Consider the following 22,968-nt stretch of genomic DNA (forward strand, 5'->3'; position numbering starts at 1 on the left):
TGGTTTTGCACAGATGTTAAACTGGTTTTGAACTGATTTTAGACCATTTTTGGACAGGGTTTGGGCTGGGTTTAGAATAATTTTCTACTTGGTTTTGAACTGGGTTTTGATCGGCTTTTGATGTAGTTTTAGGCCTGGTTTTAGATTGGTTTTTGGCCCATTTATAGAACTGGTTTTGAATTGATTTCAGGCTGGTTTCTGACTGGTTTTGAGCCTAGTTTTAGGCCAGATTTTGCACTGATTTTGGACTGTGGACTTGGTTTTAGATGAGTTTTTGGCATTGTTTTACACCTGGTGTTGGACTAATTTTAGGCTGGTTCTGGACTTTGTTTTAGACCGGTTTTGGGCTGGTTTGGGACTGATCTTTGACCAAATTTTAAACTTGGTTTTAGGCTTGTTTTTAGCTTGGCGTTGGACTGGATTTGATCGGCTTTTGATGTAGTCTTAGACCTGGTTTTAGATCAGGTTTTGGACCTGATTTCAGTTCGGTTTTTGACCGAGTTTTAACTCTAGTTTTGGATTGGTTTTTGGCTCATTTTCAACTTGGTTTTGATGGGTTGTGACGTAGTTTTAGACCTGGTTTTAGACTAGTTTTGTACTTGGCTTTTAGACCATTTTTGGATTAGACCTACTTTCACTTGATTTTGAAATGGGTTTATGATGTATTTCAGGTTTTAGGCTGGTTTTGAACTGATTTTAGAGTGCTTTTGGACTGTTTGAAACTAGTTTTGGACTCAGTTTGGACAAAAGATTCGACTTGGTTTTGGACTGGTTTGAGACTGGTTTTAGGCTTTTTCTTCAACCTAGTTTTAGACCAGGTAGGATAGGGTTTAGAATGGTTTTGGACCTAATTTAAAATTTTCTTTTGGATTTGGTTTTAGACTTGGTTAAGATAGGGCTTAGACTGGTTTTAGGGTTAGAGTTTAGGGTTTTTTATGGGTTCAAACTGGTTTTCTACCTTCTTTCGTTGCTTTGTTGTGATGTTTCAGCGCCAAACTGAGGAACTCTTTGGCGCCTGTTGGCTGACCTCAGCTCCACATTGTCGTTATACCGGATGAGGAAACATTCGCGGGAGGAGCTCTGAGAATCAACGTGGAGCCTCATCACGTCGCTGAGACTCTTTATTTTCCTTTAATCCGTCACAGTGCAGATGTTCATGAACTCAGATAAGAGAACGAACCAACAAACAGCGTCGAGGTCACAGCAGATAGCATCACTCTGTAAATATTGAAACAGCGCTGAGGAACCTCATTATTCATCCAGCTAACCTCCAGCTAACCTTCAACAAACCTTCAACAAACCTCCATCCGACCTTCAGGCTTCAGGTCCCGTCAGGGTTTGATTTGTGGCTTTAAACTGTATGAACCTGCTGAAGTATAAAAGCTGAGCGTGGCTGAGTCGGATTCACTCTGAACGAGCCCGGCGAAGTGTCACCATGACGACGAGGATGAAGACGACGAAGACGACGACGATGATGATGATGATGATGGTGGTTTGCGTATCTGCTGCTTCGCTCGGTGGCTCCAGGTGAGTTTCTGCCTCTACAGGTGAGATCAGATGAGTTTCTGTTTGATCTGAGATGATTCTCTCCTTCCTGTCTGCAGACGAGATGACATGAAGGTTGAAGGTTCTCACCTAGAGAACCCAGAGAACGTCTCCACCAGGTGAGAACATCAGAGCAACTGCAGGAACCAAATGCAGATAAATATCATTATGAGGACAAAAGATTTTCACATTAAAGCATCAAAATATGGCATGTATATATATATCAAATAATGCTTTTTTATTTAAATAAATTACAGAATTATGACATTAAACTCATAAGTCTGGTTATTATGCAGTCATAGTCTTACAAAACTAATGAAAAACTTGTAATTATTATGTGATAAAATCACAAATGTAATAATTAAAACCTATGATTATAATTAAGTAGCTCAAATAAATCATATAAACCTGGCTTTCCTAAGCACTGAATCTTAAATGATGAGATTTTCACATTAAAGGCAAATATATATATATATATATATATATATATATATATATATATATATATATATATATATATATATATATATATATATATATATATATATATATATATATATATATATATAATGGTTTTTATTTAGATTAATTAAAGAATTATGACATTAAACTTGTAAATCTGTTTATTATGACATCATAGTCTTATATAACCAATGAAACCTTTCATTTATTATGTGAAAAAAATCACAAATGTAATATTAAAAACCTAATATTGGCCCAGATTATGATGAAATATCTCATATTTATAATATAAACCAGGTCTTCTTAAACAATGAGTCTTAGCTAACTTAAGATTTTCACATTAAAGTGCTGAATATAGCATGTATATATTAAATAATTCTTTTATTTAGGTCAAAATCGTTAGAAGACAAGATAAACTATGGAATTATGACATTTAACTAATAAATCTGTTTATTATAAAGTCATAATCTTCTAAAACAAATGAAAAACTTGTAATTATTATGTGATAAAATCACAATTATAAAAACAAAAATGTAAAAAAGACTCCGATATGAGAAAGAAAACATCTGGATTATGATTAAATATCTCATATTTATCACACAATCCTGGTTTTTCAACAAGTCTTAAATAACTAAATATTTTCACATTAAAGCATCTAAACATAGCATGAATATATCAAATAAGGTTTTTTTATTTAGACAAATTATAGAATTATGACATTTAAGTAATAAATCTGGTTATTATGCAGTAACAGCCCCATAAAACTAATGAAAACTTTCATTCATTATGTGATAAAATCGCAAATGCAATAACAAAAACCTAATACTGGCACAGATTGTGATTAAATAGCTCAAATATACCAGTCCTTACTCTGGACTCACCTTCTCATTTACTGGTTCTTCTTTATTTTCAGGACTATTTCCATTGTAGATTCTCACTGAAGGCATCAAAACTATGAATGAACACATCTGGAATTATGGAGGAAACAAAAAAAAGTGAAATAAGTCAGAATATGATTTATATTTTTGATTCTTTGCTTTGATTCCTGCTTTGTTCACGCTTGTTATTCTCTGGATGAGCTTTAGAAAAGTGTCTAATTTTCGAAACAACAGTGTCAGAAACTTTGCTGCAGTTTTAGGATGAAAAAACACATTGAAAAAACACAATTTGTAGTTTTTCTGTTCTTTTTTTAGCCTTAAGTCTCATCAGGACATTAACAAAACTCTAGACGACGCCACAAGGTCAGGAAACATCCTTAACGTCTCCGTTTTACATGAGGAAACTTTTCTTTTTGACAAATACAAAATTTCACTAGAAAAGTGACTAATTTTAGACGCTATTCTTCTGCAGCTGAAAGATAAAGTTTTAGAAGTTGAGTCTTTTTCCGTTGAGCTTCCCTAAAATATGACTTGATGAATACAGAACCCCATTTCTAATTTTAGATGTGATGCTGTGAAACTTTGCTGCAGTTTTAGGACAAAAAAAAAACTTTGAATAAGTACAATTTGTGTTTTTTCTGTTCTGTTTTTAGCCTTAAGTCTCATCAGGACGTCAACGAAACTCTAGATGTCTCCACAAGGTCAGTTCATGAATATTCATGACAATTTATAACCGTCTCTGTTTCTCATGTTACAAGGAAGTTCGTACAGAACTACAGAAAAGTGTCTAATTTCGGAGATGATTCTATGAAACTTTGCTGCAGTTTCAAGACACTAAGACATGTAGAAAATAAAAGTTGTTGGTTCTTTAGACTCAACTCTCATCAGGACATCAACGAAACCCTGGACAACTCAACAAGGTCAGTTCATAAATATCCAGGACACATTTTAAACATCTGTCCACATGTTGTGTTGATTTATGCAGAACTTCATTAGAAAACTGTCTAATTTTAGAAAACCTTTTTAGGACATTTAGGGCACATTAAACAAACCTGAAACCTCATTTAGGTCTCAGTTGTAGATTAGTTTTTGTTTCTTGATGAAGACAGAACTTCAGTAGAAAAGTATCTGATTTTAGAGGCAATTCTTGCTGCAGTTTTGGGACAGAAGAACAAAGCAAAAGATAAGTTTTCGGACAGACTTCTGCTCTGAGTTCAGTGCTTGTTTATGATGAGAATAAATCTGAGATGTTCTGTTCTGTAGAATCACCATTAATCAGGACGTCAACAGAACTGTGGACGACTCCACACGGTCAGTTCATGAACATTCACAACACAAACATCCTTCATGTCTCAGTTTACAGCAAGAACGTGTTTCTTGATTAATACAGAAGTTCATTAGAAAAGTGTCTGATTCTAGTGAAGAGTCTTTCTGCTTTTAGGTTTTGAATTCTCCTTTATCTTCCTCAGATACGCGATGTCGAACTTGCCAATAAATGAAACTTCGATCACACCGTTAATGTGAGTAAACTCTGTTCTTTTAAAGTCCGGCTGCTGCTTTGGAATCAGCTTCAAACTCGTCTCCGTTTGTTTTCCAGGTTCGTTTTTCCGCTGGACGACCTGTAAGAGTTTTGTTCAGTAGAAATGTTTCCGCTAACACCTGTGGACAGGTGTAATGCTCCTGTTCCTCTCTGTGTTTCAGGAAACCCTCTCAGGAGTACGACTTTATTCTGTCACCTTTGACCTCCTGCCTCTGTGCCGCTATCTGATTGGCCGAGGAAGGCATCAGTGGGCGGAGCCAAAGAACCTGCTGCACTGTTTACCTGAGAAACAAACATGAAAGTTATCAGAAAAAATTGCGTTGAATATGATGATCTGGTTAATTAGCTGCTCGTAAACCTGACTGTAAAACTCATACATGAAACACGTATGTTCAGGTTCAGCGCGGAACCAGAGAAGAATTAAACCTTTTTTATTTTTATCAATAATTCTAAATCTAAATAATTCATTTTTGCAGGGTTTTTTATTTGATTTTTTTTTCTGTCAGTAAAAAATCGATCAGTTTGTTATGAAACGATTCACCTGAAAACTTTCACTGATTTAAAACCTGGAGATCAACAGCTCACCTGTCTCACCTCTACCTGTCTCACCTGTCTCACCTTTACCTGTCTCACCTCTACCTGTCTCATCTCTACCTGTCTCACCTGTCTCACCTTTACCTGTCTCACCTCTACCTGTCTCGCCTGTGTCACCTTTACCTGTCTCACTTCTACCTGTCTCACCTCTACCTGTCTCACCTGTCTCACCTCTACCTGTCTCACCTCTCCATGTCTCACCTCTACCTGTCTCACCTGTCTCACCTCTACCTGTCTCACCTCTACCTGTCTCATCTCTACCTGTCTCACCTTTACCTGTCTCACTTCTACCTGTCTCACCTCTACCTGCCTCACCTCTACCTGTCTCACCTGTCTCACCTCTACCTGTCTCACCTCTCCATGTCTCACCTGTCTCACCTCTACCTGTCTCACCTGTCTCACCTCTACCTGTCTCACCTCTCCATGTCTCACCTCTACCTGTCTCACCTGTCTCACCTCTACCTGTCTCACCTCTACCTGTCTCATCTCTACCTGTCTCACCTTTACCTGTCTCACCTCTACCTGTCTCACCTCTACCTGTCTCACCTCTCCATGTCTCACCTGTCTCATTTCTACCAATCTCATTTGTCCCGGTGTCTGTCTCACCTCTACCTGTCTGATCTTCACTGCCACACCTGTCTCTCCTGTATCTGTCTCACCTTTACCTCTCTCACTCTTTCGCTCTGTCTCACCTTCACCTGTCTAACCTCTACCTGTCTCACCTATACCTGTCTGACCTTCACCTGTCTCTCCTCTCCCTGTCTCACCTGTAACTGTCTCTCCTGTACCTGTCTCACCTTTAGCTCCGTGTTCGGTGATTGTCCACTGTCCACCTGTCTGACGCAGAACCTCGGCTCCTCCCTCCAGCGTGGCGACGAGACAGCGGGTCGAGATGCCAGCGACCCACTGGGATTTGGAAAGAAATGAAAGGAAGCAGCTGTTAGACCTTCATCGTCTCTGCAGCAGATTCTGATGTTTCCACCTGTTCATCATCATCACCATCACCTGAGCCGGTCGTCTCCTCCTGAAACCGATCAAATTAAGTTATTAACATCCTGAGAAGATCACACACACTTGAGAAAGTGCAGCAAGAAGAAACAAAAAATTAATATTACAAGAACCTGTGATTGTAAAAAAAACAAAAACAAACAACAACTGAGTTAAATGTTTCCTGCAGTTCCCAGCATGCACTTCAGCAGGAAGCACCCAATCACAGAGCTTAAAGGTTTTATCACATTGGAAGTTTTTATTAACCGCCGAACTTATTCTGTTCCTGTCTGATGAATTCACTGGAGGTCAAAACGTCAATGTATAGTCACATGACCCAGCAGAATCACGTGACCCAGCAGAGTCACGTGACCCAGCAGAATCACGTGACCCAGCAGAGTCATGTGACCCAGCAGAGTCACGTGACCCAGCAGAGTCACGTGACCCAGCAGAATCACGTGACCAGGACTGTGTTTGATCACGGAGTTGTTTGTACTCAGTTAAAATCAGCTAAAACATGATTCTCCTACTACTGTTACTATCTTTGTGATGTTGTGTTCCACATCTCGTCCTTTGTCTTTTTGTTTTCGTGTCTCAGTATCATGTAGTCATACTCAACCTGAAATTAAAGACAGATTTCTGGATGTCTGGATCAGCTGTTGGGATCCAGTTTGGTTTCTGGAACTTCCCTCCCCACTGGTTTCTCCGTAATATGATCCTAAATGCTGTGAGGTGACTGATGTTGTCCAAATCTGAATAAAAACATGAATCAACCTGCTGTTGCCGTTCGTCTGTTCACTAAGGAGACTTTAAGTGAATAAGCCGGGTCATAAAGTTCATGAAGGTCAGAGGTCAGAGGTCAAAGGTGGCAGTGAGGAGTTAACCAATGACATCGATAACGTGTTTTCCTGTCAACAGGTTCCATCAGCAGCAGCAGAACCGAACGAAAGAGGACGAGTCACACGAGAGGTGAGTGTAAGACCAGAATCACCAGAATCACCAGAACCATAGGTAGAACCAGGTGGGCTCAGAGCTGCTCTCTTTCTTTGTTCTGCAGGAAGGGACTTCAATTTGCAACCGGAGCAGTGGGAAAGTGAGTAAACCAAACTACAAGTTGCCTCAGCGTCCACCAGGCCACCGTTTAAAGGTCAGGTCCAATTGTTTCCAAGTATAGGACAACCGGAGTTGAAGAAGACAATTCCTCATGTTTCCAGCATCTTTGTCCAGGCAGCGTCCCCATTTTCTTCCTCTTATCCAGCGTTAAGTCTTGGTAACAGCAGGTTAAGAAGGTCATTCCAGGCGTCCCTCTCTCTGATCGGAAAACCACATAAGATGCTGCCAAGAAGCTATCCTAACGTCCAGACCACCCCAGCTGGTTCCTCTCAACGTAAAGAAGCAGCAACCCGACCCCGAGTTCCTCTTCCTGTCTCTAAGGTTGAGCCCAGCAGTCCACCAGAGGAATCCCATTTAGGTCTCTTGTACCTCAGTCTTTTGGTCACTTCTCATCATGAACTTAGGTAAAGATTTTAAATGTATCCTGAGTTAGCAGCTTGACAGAACCTTCCAAAGACCTACAAAAAATCCTTCTCCATGGCCTCCCTGAACTCCTCCAACACCTGAGTTTGTGCTTCCGTTACTGCAGCCCTTCTGGTTCCCTGCTAGCTGTCTAATGTTACCAGAGGCTAACAGCTGCCTCTGCAATGGAGGCTTTGAACATGACTGACTTGGATTTCATGTCCCCAACCTCCCCAGGAGACACAAGAAACCCTTCCAGAGGTGAGAGTTGAAGCCCCATGGACCGGGGCCTCCACTGCATTTTCCCAGTTCACCCTCACTGCATGTTTGGGTTTCCCAGGTCTGTCCAGCAGCCTTCCTTTCCACTGGATCCAATTCACCACCAGGTGGTGATCAACTGACTGATTGCCACCTCCTCCCATCGCCCGACTGTCCGAGACATAAGCCAGCAGGTCTGAGGGTATGACCACAAAGTCAATCATCAACCTTTGTCCTAAGGTGCTCTGGTACCAAGTATACTTTTAAGCCACCACATGCTCCCTCGTGGTGTTTGTTATGTCCAATCTGTTCCTAGAACACAACACTGGTCCACATGTCTCCAGGTTTTCTCCATTTTGAAGTCTCCCAGGAGAACTATGAAGTCTTCAGGTGGAATCCATTACAGTACACCACCCAAAGACTCCAAGAAGGCCTGCTACCCTGAACCATTCAACAAGTTCAACAGTGGAACAGAAAGTCTTGAATTTTTATTGGAATTGTGCATGGAGGTGATCCTAACTGGATCCAGTCGGTACCACTCCGCCTCCTGCACTTGATCTAGTTCCTTCCCCACCATAAAGGTCCTCATCCCTGCAACCAGTCCAGTCCACCAGCGTTCAGGACTCCTAGCCATGTGCCCTGACCTGCTACCCGGCTTTTAGTGCACCAACGAGTATCCATGCAGGTGGTGGGTCCACTGGGCGGAGCTCCATGCTGGACCTGGCCGACCTCAAAAAGGACCTTTAATTTCCCAACGTTGTGCCGTTCCTGAGGTCTTTGATGGTCTTAGCCCAGTCCCTCCCATAGGACCAATCTGCCCCCAGGTGGCCTTACCAGGGACTGCATTAACAAAATAAAAGCCCTGACCACTGGTTTAGTGATGAAAAATTAACAAAATAAAAGTGCTAGAGGTTGCTTTACTGATGACATATTAGCAAAATAAAAGCCCTGCTGATGATTTTCAGGCTGACAGAGTTATTGATAATAAAAAATGTCAAACTAATCTCAGATTCAGTGAATTGATCAATGTATTGATTACTAATATATTAATCTTTCAGGAGGGTCAGATTTGCAGCCTGTCAGTTGGTATGGATTGATGTATTGATCGCTGACGTATTGATCTTTCAGGAGGACTGGATATGCAGCCTGTCAGTATTGATCCATGTATTGATCACTGATGTATTGATTATTCAGGAGGACTGGATATGCAGCCTGTCAGTATTGATCCATGTATTGATCGCTGATGTATTGATTTTTCAGGAGGACTGGATATGCAGCCTGTCAGTATTGATCCATGTATTGATCGCTGATGTATTGATCTTTCAGGAGGTTCGGACTGGCGCCCCCTAAAGCCTGTCAGCTCAGTATTTGCGCTGTGATGAACCTCGGTCATGAGCTTCAGTCTGGAGGAGACGAGCTTGCCGGTCAATCGTCTTCTGACCCTTTTGGACACGGGAAGTGATGATGGAGGACACACCCACTTCCAATGGACCAATCAGAGAGCAGAGATGCTCTGAGAGGATACCTGTCTGCATGTGAAGACTTTGTATGTTTTTATAAGATTTATGTGTTTGAAGTACATCAATGTTTATAATTTATATGGTAATGACATCTCTGACACTTTATGGCCAGAATAATGATGAATATTTTTCTGTACTCGCTAATTCAAAGTTTGTCTCTCATCAATAAAATTTCTGGTAATGTTGCTCCTGACAGTCATTTTGGTTTTTTGGAGCTTTGTGCTCTTTTTATAGCCAATAATATCTGCACAGGTTTGATCAGAAAGCTGTGAATGTGTTGATGAAAAGTAAAAACTGGACCATCTGGTTTCTTCAGGCAGCAACACTATCCTGGCTGGTCTTACTGGGAACTGTTCAGACTGGTTCAGATGCTCTGACTGGTCTGAGAAAACAAGCTGGGTTCAGGTTATTATGTGTTTAAGTGATTATAAGTCCTACAGTCTGTGGTTTCTGTGGAAGAACACTGGACAGTTTAACCATGCCACGTTTTAAAGTGACTGAAGCCACACTGGTGGAAATCCAGAAGAAGATGGAGGCTCCTCCCCCTCCGGTCACCTGTGACGCCACAGCGGACTCACCTGTGCAGGTGAACAACAACAGCGTGTCTGTGAGTGTGTGAGCCTCTGCAGGATGAAAAGAGCCCAAACGGTCTTAAAACACCGACATTAGTGTGAGTATTTCCTTAATTTCTCAGAAACCCGTTAAATGATCATGTAGTCTGGTGGACCGAGTCTCTGCTGCGGTGGAAGTGAAGCTAAAGCGGAGCTAAACGTCACGACAGGTAACCCGAACCACACCTGGTGACTCCTGAGCTATTCTCAAACCCGCCACGCTTCGTTTGACCCACATTCAACTTAATGGTCCACAGTTTCCTGAAACAGAATCCGGGCAGAAACCGCTCCGCCGAACTCCGTTTAAATTTCGGCCGATTTAAACTTTCCTTCCTGTCGTCGCTTTTAAGACGAACGGACACGACAGAAAAACAACCGGAACCGACCACAGGTGTGTTCAGGTGAATTCGGCTCCCAGATATAAGCCTCAGACATTTGACTTCAGCAGTTACTCAACTTTTTTTTTCGTGGTGTGTATACCCAAACACTCCTTTACAGAATGGATTTGCTGCAGTCTCTGGACAGATACAGGAAATATAAATATAATAATATGCTGGATCCAATGCTGTGTTCCTTAAAGCTGCTTGTTTGAGTTTATAGATGCTCTTATCTGAAATGATCTGCTGCATCCCTCTACCTGCTCCGTTTTTCACACTAGAACTGATCCGCTTCATTTTACAGCTTTAAAGAACCAGTTTAACTCATAAAAAACACATTTCCACCTGCAGAACAGACTGCAGCTCAGACAGAATCACTCTAATGTTATTAATGCACCAAACGGACTTGATTTCAGTCATGACAGTTAGATTTTAATGGTTGCAGCTCACAGAGTGACTATAAAAGAGATTATTTCTGTATTTTATCTGTAAAACTCATCAGTTAATCATGTTTTTTAAATAACACACACAAGCTTGACATTAGAAACAATACTATAGTAATACTATTGTAGATGTCAAGTCTGATTGTAAATAGCAAACAAATCTTTTGTCCAAAATGTCTCAAAACATGTCTAAACTTATGTTAAAGGGGCTCAGAATGACAAAATTGTGTCCAAAATGGCTTTGAAATTGTCCGTAATTATTAAAACCTATTGAAAATGTATTGAAACTTGTCTAGAATGAAAAGATCTTGTCCAATAGGTCTTACAACTTGTATAAAATTGTTAAAAAATGATCCGAAATTACTAAAAAAAAATGACAAAAAACAATTTTAAATGTATTGAAAGTTGACCAAAATGACTCCAAAAACTCATCAAAATGACAGAAACTTGTCTAATAGGTATTAAAACTTGTCTAAAATTACAAAAAATTACAAAAAAACTGTTGAAAATGGATTGAACCTTGTCTGAAATGACAAAATGTTGTCCAGTCCTCCTAAAATGTGTTTAAAATGGATAACATTATTTTTTATACCGACAAATCAAAGTAAAGATGGTTTTACCTTGCTGACATGTTTCAACTGCAGGCTTCTTCTGAACGTCATCTGATGTGTCCTTTTTTATCATGTGAAATGTGTTTAAAATGACTAAAAAATGGTACAAAATGACTAAAAAATGACAAACAGTTGAAAATGTATTTAAAATTGTCCAAAATTAGTCCAAGAACTGCCCAAGATAAAAAAAAGTCTTGCCCAATAAGTCTTTAAACTTGTCTAAAATTACTGAAAATGGTCCTAATGAGAAAAGTTGTGTCCAAAAAAACTTCGAAATTGTCCATAATGAATGCCCATTGAAACCTGCGTTGAAAATTGTTTAAAAAGACTCAAAAATGGTCTAAAATGATAACACCATGCCCAAAAGGACTTTGAAATTGTCCATAATAACTAAAAATTACAAAAAAAACTGTTGAAAATCTCTTGAAACTTGTCTAAAATATCAAAATCTTGTCCAATAGGTCTTTAAACTTGTATAAAATTGCTCAAAATGCTATAAAATGACTTTAAATCTATTGAAACTTGCCTCAAATGACAAATCTCATCCAATATGCCTTAAAACTTGTTTAAAATTACTTTTAATGGTCTAAAATGTCTAAATATTTTTTTTTCAAAAATGGCAAAAACCAGTCAAAAAAACATCTTGAAAGTTGCTCAGAATGACAAAATCTTGTCCAATAGGTCTTACAGCTTGTATAAAATTGATCAAAAATGCTATAAAATGACTAAATCTTGACAAAAATTACAAAAAAACTGTTCAGAATGTTTTGAAACTTGTCCAAAATGACTCAAAAATTGTCCACAGTGACAGAAACTCGTCTAAAATCCAACCAAGATGTTTGTTTATAGGAAATCTTAAAGACAAACCTTTGCTATTAAAGACAGAATCAGCTGCAGACAGATTGAAGCTGGTGAACGCAGCTTGAGGAAACAGTTTTTCTAACTCCAGACTGAATAAACAAACTCTGAGATCTTTAAGGTTCCTGAACAAACCTGAAAGAACCTGAAAGACGAGCTGAAACCTGCTGCTGTTTCCAAACCTGATTTCAAAACTCCTCCCAACTATTTCACCTGCGGCAGAGAAAAGTTCAGCCACAGAACAAACCGGGAAACTAAAGATGAAACAATCCTCGTTTCCTTCCTATTTTGTCCAGAATTCAACAAAAAAACTTCAGTTTTCATTAAAATATGATGAAATATCTGCAAATCCTCTGATGTGAGAAATTAAAAATTACAAATATTTAGTTTTTTCACCATTTTAGCTTTAAAAGTGACTGGATTGATTAAAGAGCTCGACATTTACTGGATCCTTCACTAAATCTTCTTTAGTTTTGTTGTTCTGATGTGTTTTTATAAAGTCAAAGATGCAGAAATGAATCCATCCATCCATTTTCTGATTTTCTTCTTAAATATTGTAGAATATTTGAATATTTTAGTACATCTTTAGAGGAAACTTTGACCACTTCTTATTGTTTTTTCATATGTTATTGACAAAGTCTCTGTTTGCTGTTTCTGTTTGGTTGTTTATTAATGTTTGTTTATGTTTTTTAACTTTACTGCAAATAGAGTTTATTTTCTGGATGAATCAAGGAGTTGTTTGGTTTCTAAAATGTTGGAAAATGTCCGTCTGTGTTTCCCAAACCACAAGATGGTCCAAAAATGGTCCAAAATGATGGAACTGTCCATAATGATTAAAACTTATCGAAACCTGTCTTGAAAGTTGTCCAAAATGACAAAATCTCATCCAATAGGTCTTAAAACTTCTTTAAAATGCCTCAGAAATGGTCTAAAATGACAAAATCTTTTTTTAAATGGCAAAACCAGTCAAAAACATCTTGAAAATTGCTCAAAATGACAAAAAAGTTGTGCAAAATGACAAAACCTTGTCCAAAATTGTACATAATCATTAAAACTTATCGAAAACATCTCAAAACATATCTAGGTTGTTAAAAATGTCCCAAAAATTGTCCAAACAAGAATCAAAACTGGTCTAAAGGACATTGAAATGGTCTGAAATTACTGAAAATCTGTTCAAAATTATTTCTAAATGTTCCAAAATATCTTGAAATTTGTCCTAAATTACCAAAAAAAAAGGTCAATAATGACTTTAAAATTGTCCAGAATGTCCCAAAAATTATTGAAATGACTTGTCAATGGTCTAAAATGGCTTCGAAATTTTCAAAAATGCAAAAAAACTGTCCCAAATATCTTGAAATTTGTCCTAAAAATGACCCAAAAATTATTCAAAATAACTTTTAAATGGTCTAAAATGAAAAAAAAACCCACACATGTCCAAAATCTCTTGAAACTTCTCCAGAACTATCCAAAAATTGTTTAAAAAAAAAAAAAAAAGTAAAAAAAGAAAAGAGAGAAAATGTTGTAAAATTGTTCAGAATCTGACCTGAGAGCAGCTGACGGACGTTTTATCTAAACGCGTCTCCACCTGTTGTAACCATGGAAACATCCTGTTGCAGGATGGGTGACGGGACGAAGACTCAGCTGGTGAGCGCCATCCACCTGCAGGAGGTGGAGCTGCAGGAGAAGCCTGCAGGCAAGCAGCAGGGCAGCGAGAGCGACAAGGGTGAGTCTGATCAATGATCCATCAATAATCCATCATCATTAGGTTCCCAATCTGTGGTTCTGGACCTCCATCAGGGTTGGCAGGTAAATCTTAGGGTCCTGAAGGTTAGCAGGAGGTTAGATGGAGGTTTTAACTGGAATCTTCTTACAATGAAAGGAACATGACCAACTCATATTAAACGCATAGATAAAATCCACTGGTTCAGGTGAATCTGGACTTTGGAATGTTTTATTTTACAATGAAATCACTCATAAATTGTCCAAAGTTATGTCAAAATTGTCCTAAATATCCTGAAATGTGTCCAAAAGGACTCAGTTTCTTTTTTTAAATGACTAAAAATGGTCCAAAATAACTGTAAAATTCTCCAAAATGACTCAAAAATCATCCTAAAACGTGTCCCAAATTACTTAAAAATGATCCAAAATTACTGAAAACCAATCAGAAATTACTTTAAAAGGTTTTTAGTAACTTTAAATTTGTCCAAAATGACCAAATCTTGTAATAATTGTCTTGAAACTTGTCTACAGTGACATTGAAATTGTCAAAATGTCTTTAAAATTCTCCTAAATTACTCAAAAATTATTCAGAATGACGTACAAATTGTTGAAAAATTCCTGAAACATGTCCAGAATTACTCAAACGGGTCCAAAATGACTTAAAATGGTTTTGAAATGACTTAAAAATGGTCTAAGATAACTTTAAGATCATCCAAAATGTCCTGAAACTTTTCCAAAATTTACTTAAAAATTGTCCAGAATTACTAAAAAACACAGAAGTTACTTTAAATACTTTAAAATTGTCTAAAATGTCTTTGAAATTCTCCATATTGACTTCATTGTCGGCTGTGAGGCATTCAGGAAACATTTGGAAACTGCAGCATCTTTGATTGTTGATTGATTCCTTAAAGTGTGAACGTGTCGATCAATGTTCTCTGATCAGATTCTAATATCTGACTTACAGCTTGTTTTCTACCAATAATCAAAGCTGATCAGGTGGTACTGGTAGACATATTGATCGATAGACATATTGATCAATAGATGTATTGATCATTAGAAGTATTGATCTATAGACATATTGATGTACTGATCAATAGACGTATTGATTTGTCTCCTGCAGCTGATCAGACATTTACAGTTGAAGACGCCGTAGAAACGATCGGTTTTGGACGATTTCACATCCTGCTGTTTGTCATCATGGGCAGCTCTAATGTAAGTTACAGTACAAGAAGTAGTCAGATTGCTGACAATACTCTATAAAATACTCTGTTACAGTACTGATAGTACTCTGTAATGCTGTACAAAATGTGTGTGTGTGTTTCTATGTGTGTGTGTGTGTGTTTCTATGTGTGTGTGTTTGTATTGTGTGTGTGTCTCTGTGTGTGTGTGTGTGTGTGTGTGTGTGTGTGTGTGTGTGTGTGTGTGTGTGTGTGTGTGTGTGTGTGTGTGTGTGTGTGTGTGTGTGTGTGTCTGTGTTTCTATGTGTGTGTGTTTGTATTGTGTGTGTGTCTCTGTGTGTGTCTGTGTGTGTGTGTGTATTGTGTGTGTGTGTGTGTGTGTGCGTGTCTGTGTGTGTCTGTGTGTTTCTATGTGTGTGTGTGTTTGTATTGTGTGTGTCTCTGTGTGTGTCTCTGTGTGTGTGTGTCTGTGTGTGTGTGTCTCTGTGTGTGTCTCTGTGTGTGTGTCTCTGTGTGTGTCTGTGTGTGTGTGTGTGTGTGTCTCTGTGTGTGTCTGTGTTTGTCTCTGTGTGTGTCTGTGTGTGTGTGTCTCTGTGTGTGTCTCTGTGTGTGTGTCTCTGTGTGTGTCTGTGTGTGTGTGTCTCTGTGTGTGTCTCTGTGTGTGTGTCTCTGTGTGTGTGTGTGTGTGTGTCTCTGTGTGTGTTTATGTGTGTGTGTAGATCGTGGAGGCGATGGAGATCATGCTCTTAGCCGTCGTGTCTCCAGAGATTCGCTGTGAGTGGCGTCTGGATGATTGGCAGGTCGCTCTCGTCTCCACGGTGAGTCTCTAATCAGGTCTGAGCGATCAATAACTGCTGCAGCAGCTCTTCTTTAATATAATCAATAATCAATCTATAATCAATCAGTGACAGATGTTGTGTGTGTGGTCCAGATGGTGTTTCTGGGCTTCATGGTGTGTGGAGTTCTGGGAGGATACGTAGCCGACAGATATGGACGCTGGAAGGTCAGAGACTCCGATGATCAATAATCAATTATCAAATATCAATCATCAATAATTAGTAATCAACAATCAGTAGACACATCAGTTCTCACCTGATCACAGAGCAGCACTACAGAGGTTCATGGTTAACATGTATGTTGAGTTTAACCTGCTGGATCACCATGGTAACCGATGCTACATAGCTACATCACCATGGTAACCGATGCTACACATCTACATCACCATGGTAACCGATGTTACATAGCTACATCACCATGGTAACCGATGCTACACATCTACATCACCACGGTAACCAATGTTACACAGCTGCATCACCATGGTAACCGATGCTACATACCTACATCACCGTGGTAACCGATGCTGAACATCTACATCACCATGGTAACCGATGTTACATAGCTACATCACCACAGCAACCAATGTTACACATCTGCATCACCATGGTAACCGATGTTACATAGCTACATCGCCATGGTAACCGATGCTACACATCTACATCACCATGGTAACCGATGTTACATAGCTACATCACCATGGTAACCGATGCTACACATCTACATCACCATGGTAACCGATGTTACATAGCTACATCACCACAGTAACCAATGTTACACAGCTACATCACCATGGTAACTGATGCTACATACCTACACCACCATGGTAACCGATGCTGCATACCTACATCACCACGGTAACCGATGTTACACAGCTACATCACCATGGTAACCGATCCTAGATACCTACATCACCATGGTAACCGATGCTGCATACCTACATCACCACGGTAACCGATGTTACACAGCTACATCACCATGGTAACCGATGCTACACATCTACATTACCATGGTAACCGATGTTACATAGCTACATCACCACAGTAACCAATGTTACACACCTACATCACCACGGTAACCGATGTTACACAGCTACATCACCATGGTAACTGATGCTACATACCTACATCACCACGGTAACCGATCTTACACAGCTACATCACCATGGTAACTGATGCTACATACCTACATCACCATGGCAACCGATGCTACATAACTACATCACCACGGTAACCGATGTTACATAGCTACATCACCACAGTAACCAATGCTACATAGCTACATCACCACGGTAACCAATGCTACACATCTACATCACCACGGTAACCAATGTTACACAGCTATATCACCATGGTAACTGATGCTACATTGCTACATCACCATGGTAACTGATGCTACATTGCTACATCACCATGGTAACCGATTCTACATACGTACATCACCATGGTAACCGATTCTACATACGTACATCACCATGGTAACCGATGCTACATACCTACATCACCATGGTAACTGATGCTACATAGCTACATCATCATGGTACCCGATGCCAATGTATTTTGGTGTATTTTCCGTCTAATTCCACATATTTTGGTGTATTTTTTGTATAATTCCATGTATTTTTGTGCATTTTGTGTATAATTCCATGTATTTTTGTGTACTTCCTGTCCTCAGGTTGTGTGTGGAGGCTTCATCTGGAGCGCCTACTTCTCTCTCCTCACGTCGTTCGCTCCGTCCTACGGTTGGTTCATCTTCCTGCGCAGCATGGTCGGCTGTGGTGTCGCCGGAGTGTCACAGGGGTCAGTGAACGCACCGCCGCCACGTTGTTCTCTGATTGGCTGAAGGTGTTACTTGTGACTCAGGTGTGTGTTTGTTGCTGCAGGTTCGTGTTGAAGACGGAGTTCATCCCGGCGAAGCATCGAGCGTTTCTGCTGCCGCTGGCGACGGTGAGTCCACGGATCCAGGAGGACGGTCACACAGGTGTCCTGCACTCACCTGATGTGTGATGTCATCAGTCCAGATTTCCCATCATGCTCTGTGTCTCCATCAGATCTTCTGGATGACCGGCTCCATGCTCATCATCATACTGGGGATGTTGGTGGTTCCAACTCTGGGATGGAGGTGGATGATCCGCATCTCCGTCACCCCAAGTGTCGTCCTCATCTTCCTCTTCAAGGTGAGACGTCTCCTCTCACCTGTCTGTCTCTCACCTGTGTCTCACCTGTCTGTCCTCACCTGTCTGTTTCTCACCTGTCTGTCTGTCACTTGTCTCTCCTCACCTGTCTGTCTCTCACTTGTCTGTCCTCACCTGTCTGTCTCTCACCTGTCTGTCCTCACCTGTCTCTCACCTGTCTCCTCTCACCTGTCTCTCACTTGTCTCTCCTCACCTGTCTGTGTCTGTCCTCACCTGACTCTCCTCACCTGACTCTCCTCACCTGACTCTCCTCACCTGTCTCTCCTCACCTGTCTGTCTCTCACTTGTCTCTCCTCACCTGTCTGTCTCTCACTTGTCTCTCCTCACCTGTCTGTCTCTCACTTGTCTCTCCTCACCCTTCTGTCCTCACGTGTCTCTCCTCACCTGTCTGTCTGTCTGTCTGGTTCCAGTTTATTCCGGAGTCGGCTCGCTACAACGTCTCAGCCGGAAACGTGGATGCTGCCGTTCAGACGCTGCAGCAAATCGCCAGAATGAACCGGTCATCTCTTCCTGCTGGACGTCTGGTGGAACCTGCAGTGGTTCGTTAAGAAATACTTTAGAGAACATTAGAACAGACTAAGTTACTGATAAATGGTGGAACGTTCAGAAATATTTAGGATCCGAGCACCATAGGAATGCAAGGAATGAGTTTTTTTGACCGACTTTTTAAACATGTTTTTGAGACCCTAAATGTGCTCAAATATGTGCGAAAATTTCCAGATGTTTCAGAAGTGGTGAAAAATGTTAGATTTTATTGGAGCTGCGCATGTCTGTGGCAAAATTACTCTATAGCGCCCCCTGCAATATTTAGAAAATTCAGCCCCTGACCATGTTTGACCTATAGCTATGAAATTTGTAGCATATGCAGCACATCAGGGTGAACAAAAAAGTCTGAGGTGGCCATATCCTAAACCAACAGGAAGTCCACCATTTTGAATTAATTCGACAATTTTTGGTGATTTTTGTCATTTTCAAGAATGGACTCCTGCTAGAGGGTAACTCTAAGAGACCTCATATTTAGCCAGTTTATACAACAGGACATAGAGATGAAAAGTTATCAAGATGTTCTCCAAAAGTCTGAGGGTGTGGGCATGGCGCCCCCTGGAAATTTGATCCTTCGCCATAAAACAGGAAGTACTTTTGACACATTAGGAATGGTTGGAAATTCATCAGAATTGCCACACACATCACAACTGGCTAAAGGAAGGACACTGTATGCATCTCAGCACTGCATGTGCCACAGTAGCGCCCTCTACAGTAATTTTAACAAAAAACACCCACAGCATGTTTCACCTATATCTATGAAATTTGGTACACATATGTAACACATCAAGGCAAACAAAAAAGTCTCTTGGACCCATACCCTAAACCCAACAGGAAGTCCACCATTTTGAATTAAGTTTGCGATTTTTGGTGTTTCTAGTCATTTTCAGTGGTTGATTCCTTACGGGGGGTAACTCCAAAAGAACTCAAGTTTGGACTGTATATACAACACGCCTTCAGGATGAGAACTTGTGAAAATCTTCAGCATATATCAAAGGGCGTGGCCATGGCGCCCCCCTGAACTTTGATGCTTCACCATGAAAGAGGAAGTGTTGTGTAAATCCCCTTTCTGCATGTTTCTTTTGCGTATTTATGTGTATTTCTTATTTTTCTGTGTACTTCTGTGAGTATATCAGGTTAACGCAGGGTTCATGTTTCAGACGGAACGAGGCAGCTGGAGGATTCTGCTCAACTCGTCCTTCAGGAGAACGTCTATCCTGCTCTGGTACTCCTGGTAAGAACATTTCGTTTTCACTGTTTCCAAACATAAACTACAAAATAGTAAAAGAGCATATTTTCAGCTGAAATCAAAAAACTAAATCCAGTAAAAACACAGAATAGAAATGATTTCTTCAGCTCAACAGGTCGTATCTACTCTGGAGTCATGACAGTAAAAAATGTGAAGGTTTCTGATGGTTTGGAGTCGGAGGTTGTCTGGATGTTTGATCTGTTAGAACCAGGTTTAAGTTCTCTGTTGTGTCCGTCAGGTTTGTGGCCTCCTTCTCCTACTACGGTTCAGTTCTGAGCAGTTCTGAGCTGCTGGAGAAGAACCTGCTCTGCGTGACGAATCCGGACCGAGAGCATCAGGTGAAGCACCGCCATGAGGACGGACTGTGTTACTGCATCCCCTTCGCCTTCGATGACTACCAGACGCTGCTCATCAGCTGCCTGGGGGAGATCGCTCGTAAGATACTAACGGTTCCAGAGTTCAAACCTCAGAAAAACGGAGTCTGTAGAGAACCTGTGGTGTTCTGGTTCTGGATCAGTTCTGACCCCCTTCTGTTCTGTCCTCAGTGGTTCCTTTAAACATCGGGTTACTCAACGTCTTTGGACGGAAGATGAGTCTGACGGTTCTGCAGCTGATGGCGGCCATTTTCTTCATGTTGGTCAACATCTGCACGACCATGTAAGAACCCAAAGACTTCTGTTCTATGGTCCTGATAGACCACTTCAAGGTCTATCAGAACCTCTAGACCAAAGGCTTCAAGGTCTATCAGGTTTGACCACTTCCAGTTCTATTAGGACCTCCAGACTAAACACTTCAAGGTTTATCAAGTCCTCCAAAATGACCACTTCAAGGTTTATCAGGACCTTCAGACCAAAGGCTTCAAGGTTTATTAGGTCTAATAGTCTGACCACTTCAAGGTTTATCAGGCCCTCTGGACCGACTGCTTAAGGTTTATCAGGTCTGACTAGGTCCAGATTTATCAGGTCCTCCAAACTAATCTCTTCAAAGTTTATCAGGTCCAATAGACTGAGTGCTGCAAGATTTATCAGGACATTAAGTCTAAGCAGGTCCTGGTTTATCAGGTCTTATCTGGTCCTGGTTCATCAGGTTTTATCTGGTCCTGGTTTATTAGGTCTTATCTGGTTTGGTTCATCAGGTCCTGGTTTATCAGGTCTTCCTCACTGTTGCAGGTTTGGCTTCACGGTTCTGCTGTTTCTGCTGCGTTCTTTGGTCTCCATGAACTTTAATGTGGTTTATATTTACACAGCTGAGGTACGTCACTGCTGGGTTATTGATCAGTTATTGATCAGGTCTCGGGTGCTTTTATTGATCAGGTGTTTTTGTCTCTCAGGTGTATCCCACCGCAGCCCGATCTCTGGGGATGGGTTTCTGTACGTCGTTCAGTCGGATCGGAGGAATGATCGCTCCGTTCATCGCTCAGGTGAGTTCAGGTGTTTCTATGAGTACTACAGGTGTTTCTATGTACTTCAGGTGTATTCTGTGTACTTTAGATATTTTCTGTGTACTTCAGGTGTTTCTGTGTACTGTAAATATTTTCTGTGTGTACTTCAGGTGCTGATGTCCCGGTCGGTGTTTCTGGCGCTCAGTCCGTTCTCGGTGGCCTGTCTTCTCTGCGCTCTGGGAAACTTCCTGCTGCCGATAGAAACTCGAGGTCGAGCTCTGCTGGTGAGAAACGCTTCATTGTCAACATTTTGAATGAACTTTATTCTTCATTTACAAACTTTCATTTATTTCTTTTTTTTCCAGCAAAGCTCCTGATGAAGCCGCTGAACAGCAAGTCATTTTATGTTACATGTAAATATATTAAATATGTTGTTGACCTCAGTGGTTCCTGTGACTTCATTAAAGGAGACAAAAAGACTCAGAACTGAACAAAAATACGGTGAAACTGAATTGTAGAATTTTTAATAATAGATCCTCTGAATCCTACAAACGGCACTTTAAATATAACAGACTCAAGTTCTCTGCTCAGGAATTTAATTGTGACTCTTTTTATTTTATTTCTTTTTATTTACACTGCTTCTCTTTAAAATAAATTCCATCTAGAACCAAAATACCACAAAATAACATCCAGAAACTGGAAAAACAGAAGAAATAATGAACTTTCAATGTTTTTTAAACCATTTGTCTTTTCTGCTGGGAAAATGAGCCAAATCTCATCAAAATCAGGTGTCATTTAAAAATTCACCAAAAATAACATGCTTATACCAACAATAATTTATGAAAATTAAAAAATTCTGCAGTCCTCGGCCAGCAGTGGAAACATTAGTGACTCAACTGGAAGCAACGGTTACGTGGGAAAAATTCAGGGAGTTTTTTTACCGAACTGAACTTCAGGCAGTGTTTTACATAGAACAGAGAGAAAACAAATAAAAACGTAAGAAATATGTAGAACCTGCATTTTTTTCTCATTATTTTGTCTACTTGGAAAACTGGTTCAAGGTTTTAAACAAATATAACTTTCATTATTAATTGGTTTTGGTTGGTGTCATTTTAACATTTCTAGGTTCTCTCTCCTCCTTCATGTTGTTCTGTTTCCATGGAGATGCAGGACTTTGGATTGGATGTGACACCCAGAAACTGCTCAGAGTTCAGAGTTAGTTCATGTTTTTCTTTACTGCATTTAATCAGCTCACAGTGGAAGCATGTTGCTGCCACTAGAAAAATAAAAACGGATCCGGTTTTCACTCTAACATCATGATTTTACTGATACAACAGAATATATTCATGTTGTTAGAACATACAAACTGATGCTGTTGTAATGTCCAACATTCGCAATCATTTTGAACTTTACCAACCAACAGTGAGTTAAATTCCTCCTTTGATCTAAAGACAGCCTTATTTAAAATAAAATCTAAACAAAAGTAGAACTTCTATTTCATGAGCTTAAATATGCAGATCTTTTTCTCACCTGTAGTCAAATATATTTTTTTCTTTTGCACGTTGAGGCAGAATATAATACTCTGAAGTAATATTTATTATTTATATCACTAACTACATGGTATTTAATAATTGGCACTTGATTAATGGCTTCATGGAGCCTAGTGGCCAT

At 40.0% G+C, this 22,968-nt stretch overlaps 2 protein-coding genes across 9 annotated transcripts; both read left to right on the forward strand.

Annotated features, from left to right (window-relative positions):
* The first annotated feature begins 770 nt into the window (after positions 1-770).
* Positions 771-9,485, forward strand: zgc:193726 (uncharacterized protein LOC561161 homolog). Of its 5 annotated transcripts, none has more exons than XM_035949764.2 (9): positions 771-1,527; positions 1,605-1,664; positions 3,539-3,586; positions 3,758-3,805; positions 4,149-4,196; positions 4,355-4,405; positions 6,925-6,975; positions 7,064-7,099; positions 9,106-9,485. In XM_035949764.2, the coding sequence occupies exons 1-9, from the start codon at positions 1,436-1,438 to the stop codon at positions 9,239-9,241; spliced, it is 570 nt and encodes a 189-aa protein (XP_035805657.1). In that variant the 5' UTR covers positions 771-1,435; the 3' UTR covers positions 9,242-9,485. The 5 variants fall into 5 exon arrangements, with proteins under 5 accessions (XP_035805657.1, XP_035805658.1, XP_035805663.1 ...); XM_035949765.2 differs by lacking the exons at positions 6,925-6,975; positions 7,064-7,099; positions 9,106-9,485 and adding exons at positions 4,483-4,506; positions 4,587-4,601; positions 5,866-6,779 and having other exon boundaries at positions 958-1,527; XM_035949766.2 differs by lacking the exons at positions 6,925-6,975; positions 7,064-7,099; positions 9,106-9,485 and adding exons at positions 4,483-4,506; positions 4,587-4,601; positions 5,823-6,779 and having other exon boundaries at positions 981-1,527.
* A 326-nt stretch (positions 9,486-9,811) lies between these two features.
* svopl (SVOP-like) lies at positions 9,812-21,740 on the forward strand. 4 transcript variants are annotated; one of them, XM_023273850.3, is made up of 16 exons: positions 9,812-9,969; positions 13,816-13,922; positions 15,039-15,130; positions 15,816-15,914; positions 16,028-16,099; positions 17,605-17,729; positions 17,813-17,876; positions 17,981-18,106; positions 18,535-18,663; positions 19,828-19,901; positions 20,155-20,351; positions 20,462-20,573; positions 21,086-21,167; positions 21,247-21,336; positions 21,468-21,581; positions 21,663-21,740. In XM_023273850.3, the coding sequence occupies exons 2-16, from the start codon at positions 13,817-13,819 to the stop codon at positions 21,672-21,674; spliced, it is 1,494 nt and encodes a 497-aa protein (XP_023129618.1). In that variant the 5' UTR covers positions 9,812-9,969; position 13,816; the 3' UTR covers positions 21,675-21,740. The 4 variants fall into 4 exon arrangements, with proteins under 4 accessions (XP_023129618.1, XP_023129622.1, XP_054862736.1 ...); XM_055006761.1 differs by having other exon boundaries at positions 9,960-10,080; XM_055006762.1 differs by lacking the exon at positions 9,812-9,969 and adding an exon at positions 10,124-10,301.
* Positions 21,741-22,968: the final 1,228 nt, after the last annotated feature.

This window comes from Amphiprion ocellaris, chromosome 21 (assembly GCF_022539595.1).
Source record: "Amphiprion ocellaris isolate individual 3 ecotype Okinawa chromosome 21, ASM2253959v1, whole genome shotgun sequence".
Lineage (NCBI taxonomy): Eukaryota > Metazoa > Chordata > Actinopteri > Pomacentridae > Amphiprion > Amphiprion ocellaris.

Excerpts from the sequence above, each read along its gene's own strand:
- zgc:193726 (XM_035949764.2), top strand. The coding sequence starts at position 1,436 with ATGACGACGAGGATGAAGACGACGAAGACGACGACGATGATGATGATG. Across the intron at positions 1,665-3,538 it reads CCAGAGAACGTCTCCACCAG|CCTTAAGTCTCATCAGGACG; the intron begins GTGAGAACATCA and ends TTCTGTTTTTAG. Across the intron at positions 3,587-3,757 it reads ACTCTAGATGTCTCCACAAG|ACTCAACTCTCATCAGGACA; the intron begins GTCAGTTCATGA and ends TTGGTTCTTTAG.
- svopl (XM_023273850.3), top strand. The coding sequence starts at position 13,817 with ATGGGTGACGGGACGAAGACTCAGCTGGTGAGCGCCATCCACCTGCAG. Across the intron at positions 15,915-16,027 it reads AGGTCGCTCTCGTCTCCACG|ATGGTGTTTCTGGGCTTCAT; the intron begins GTGAGTCTCTAA and ends TGTGTGGTCCAG. Across the intron at positions 17,730-17,812 it reads GTCGCCGGAGTGTCACAGGG|GTTCGTGTTGAAGACGGAGT; the intron begins GTCAGTGAACGC and ends TTGTTGCTGCAG.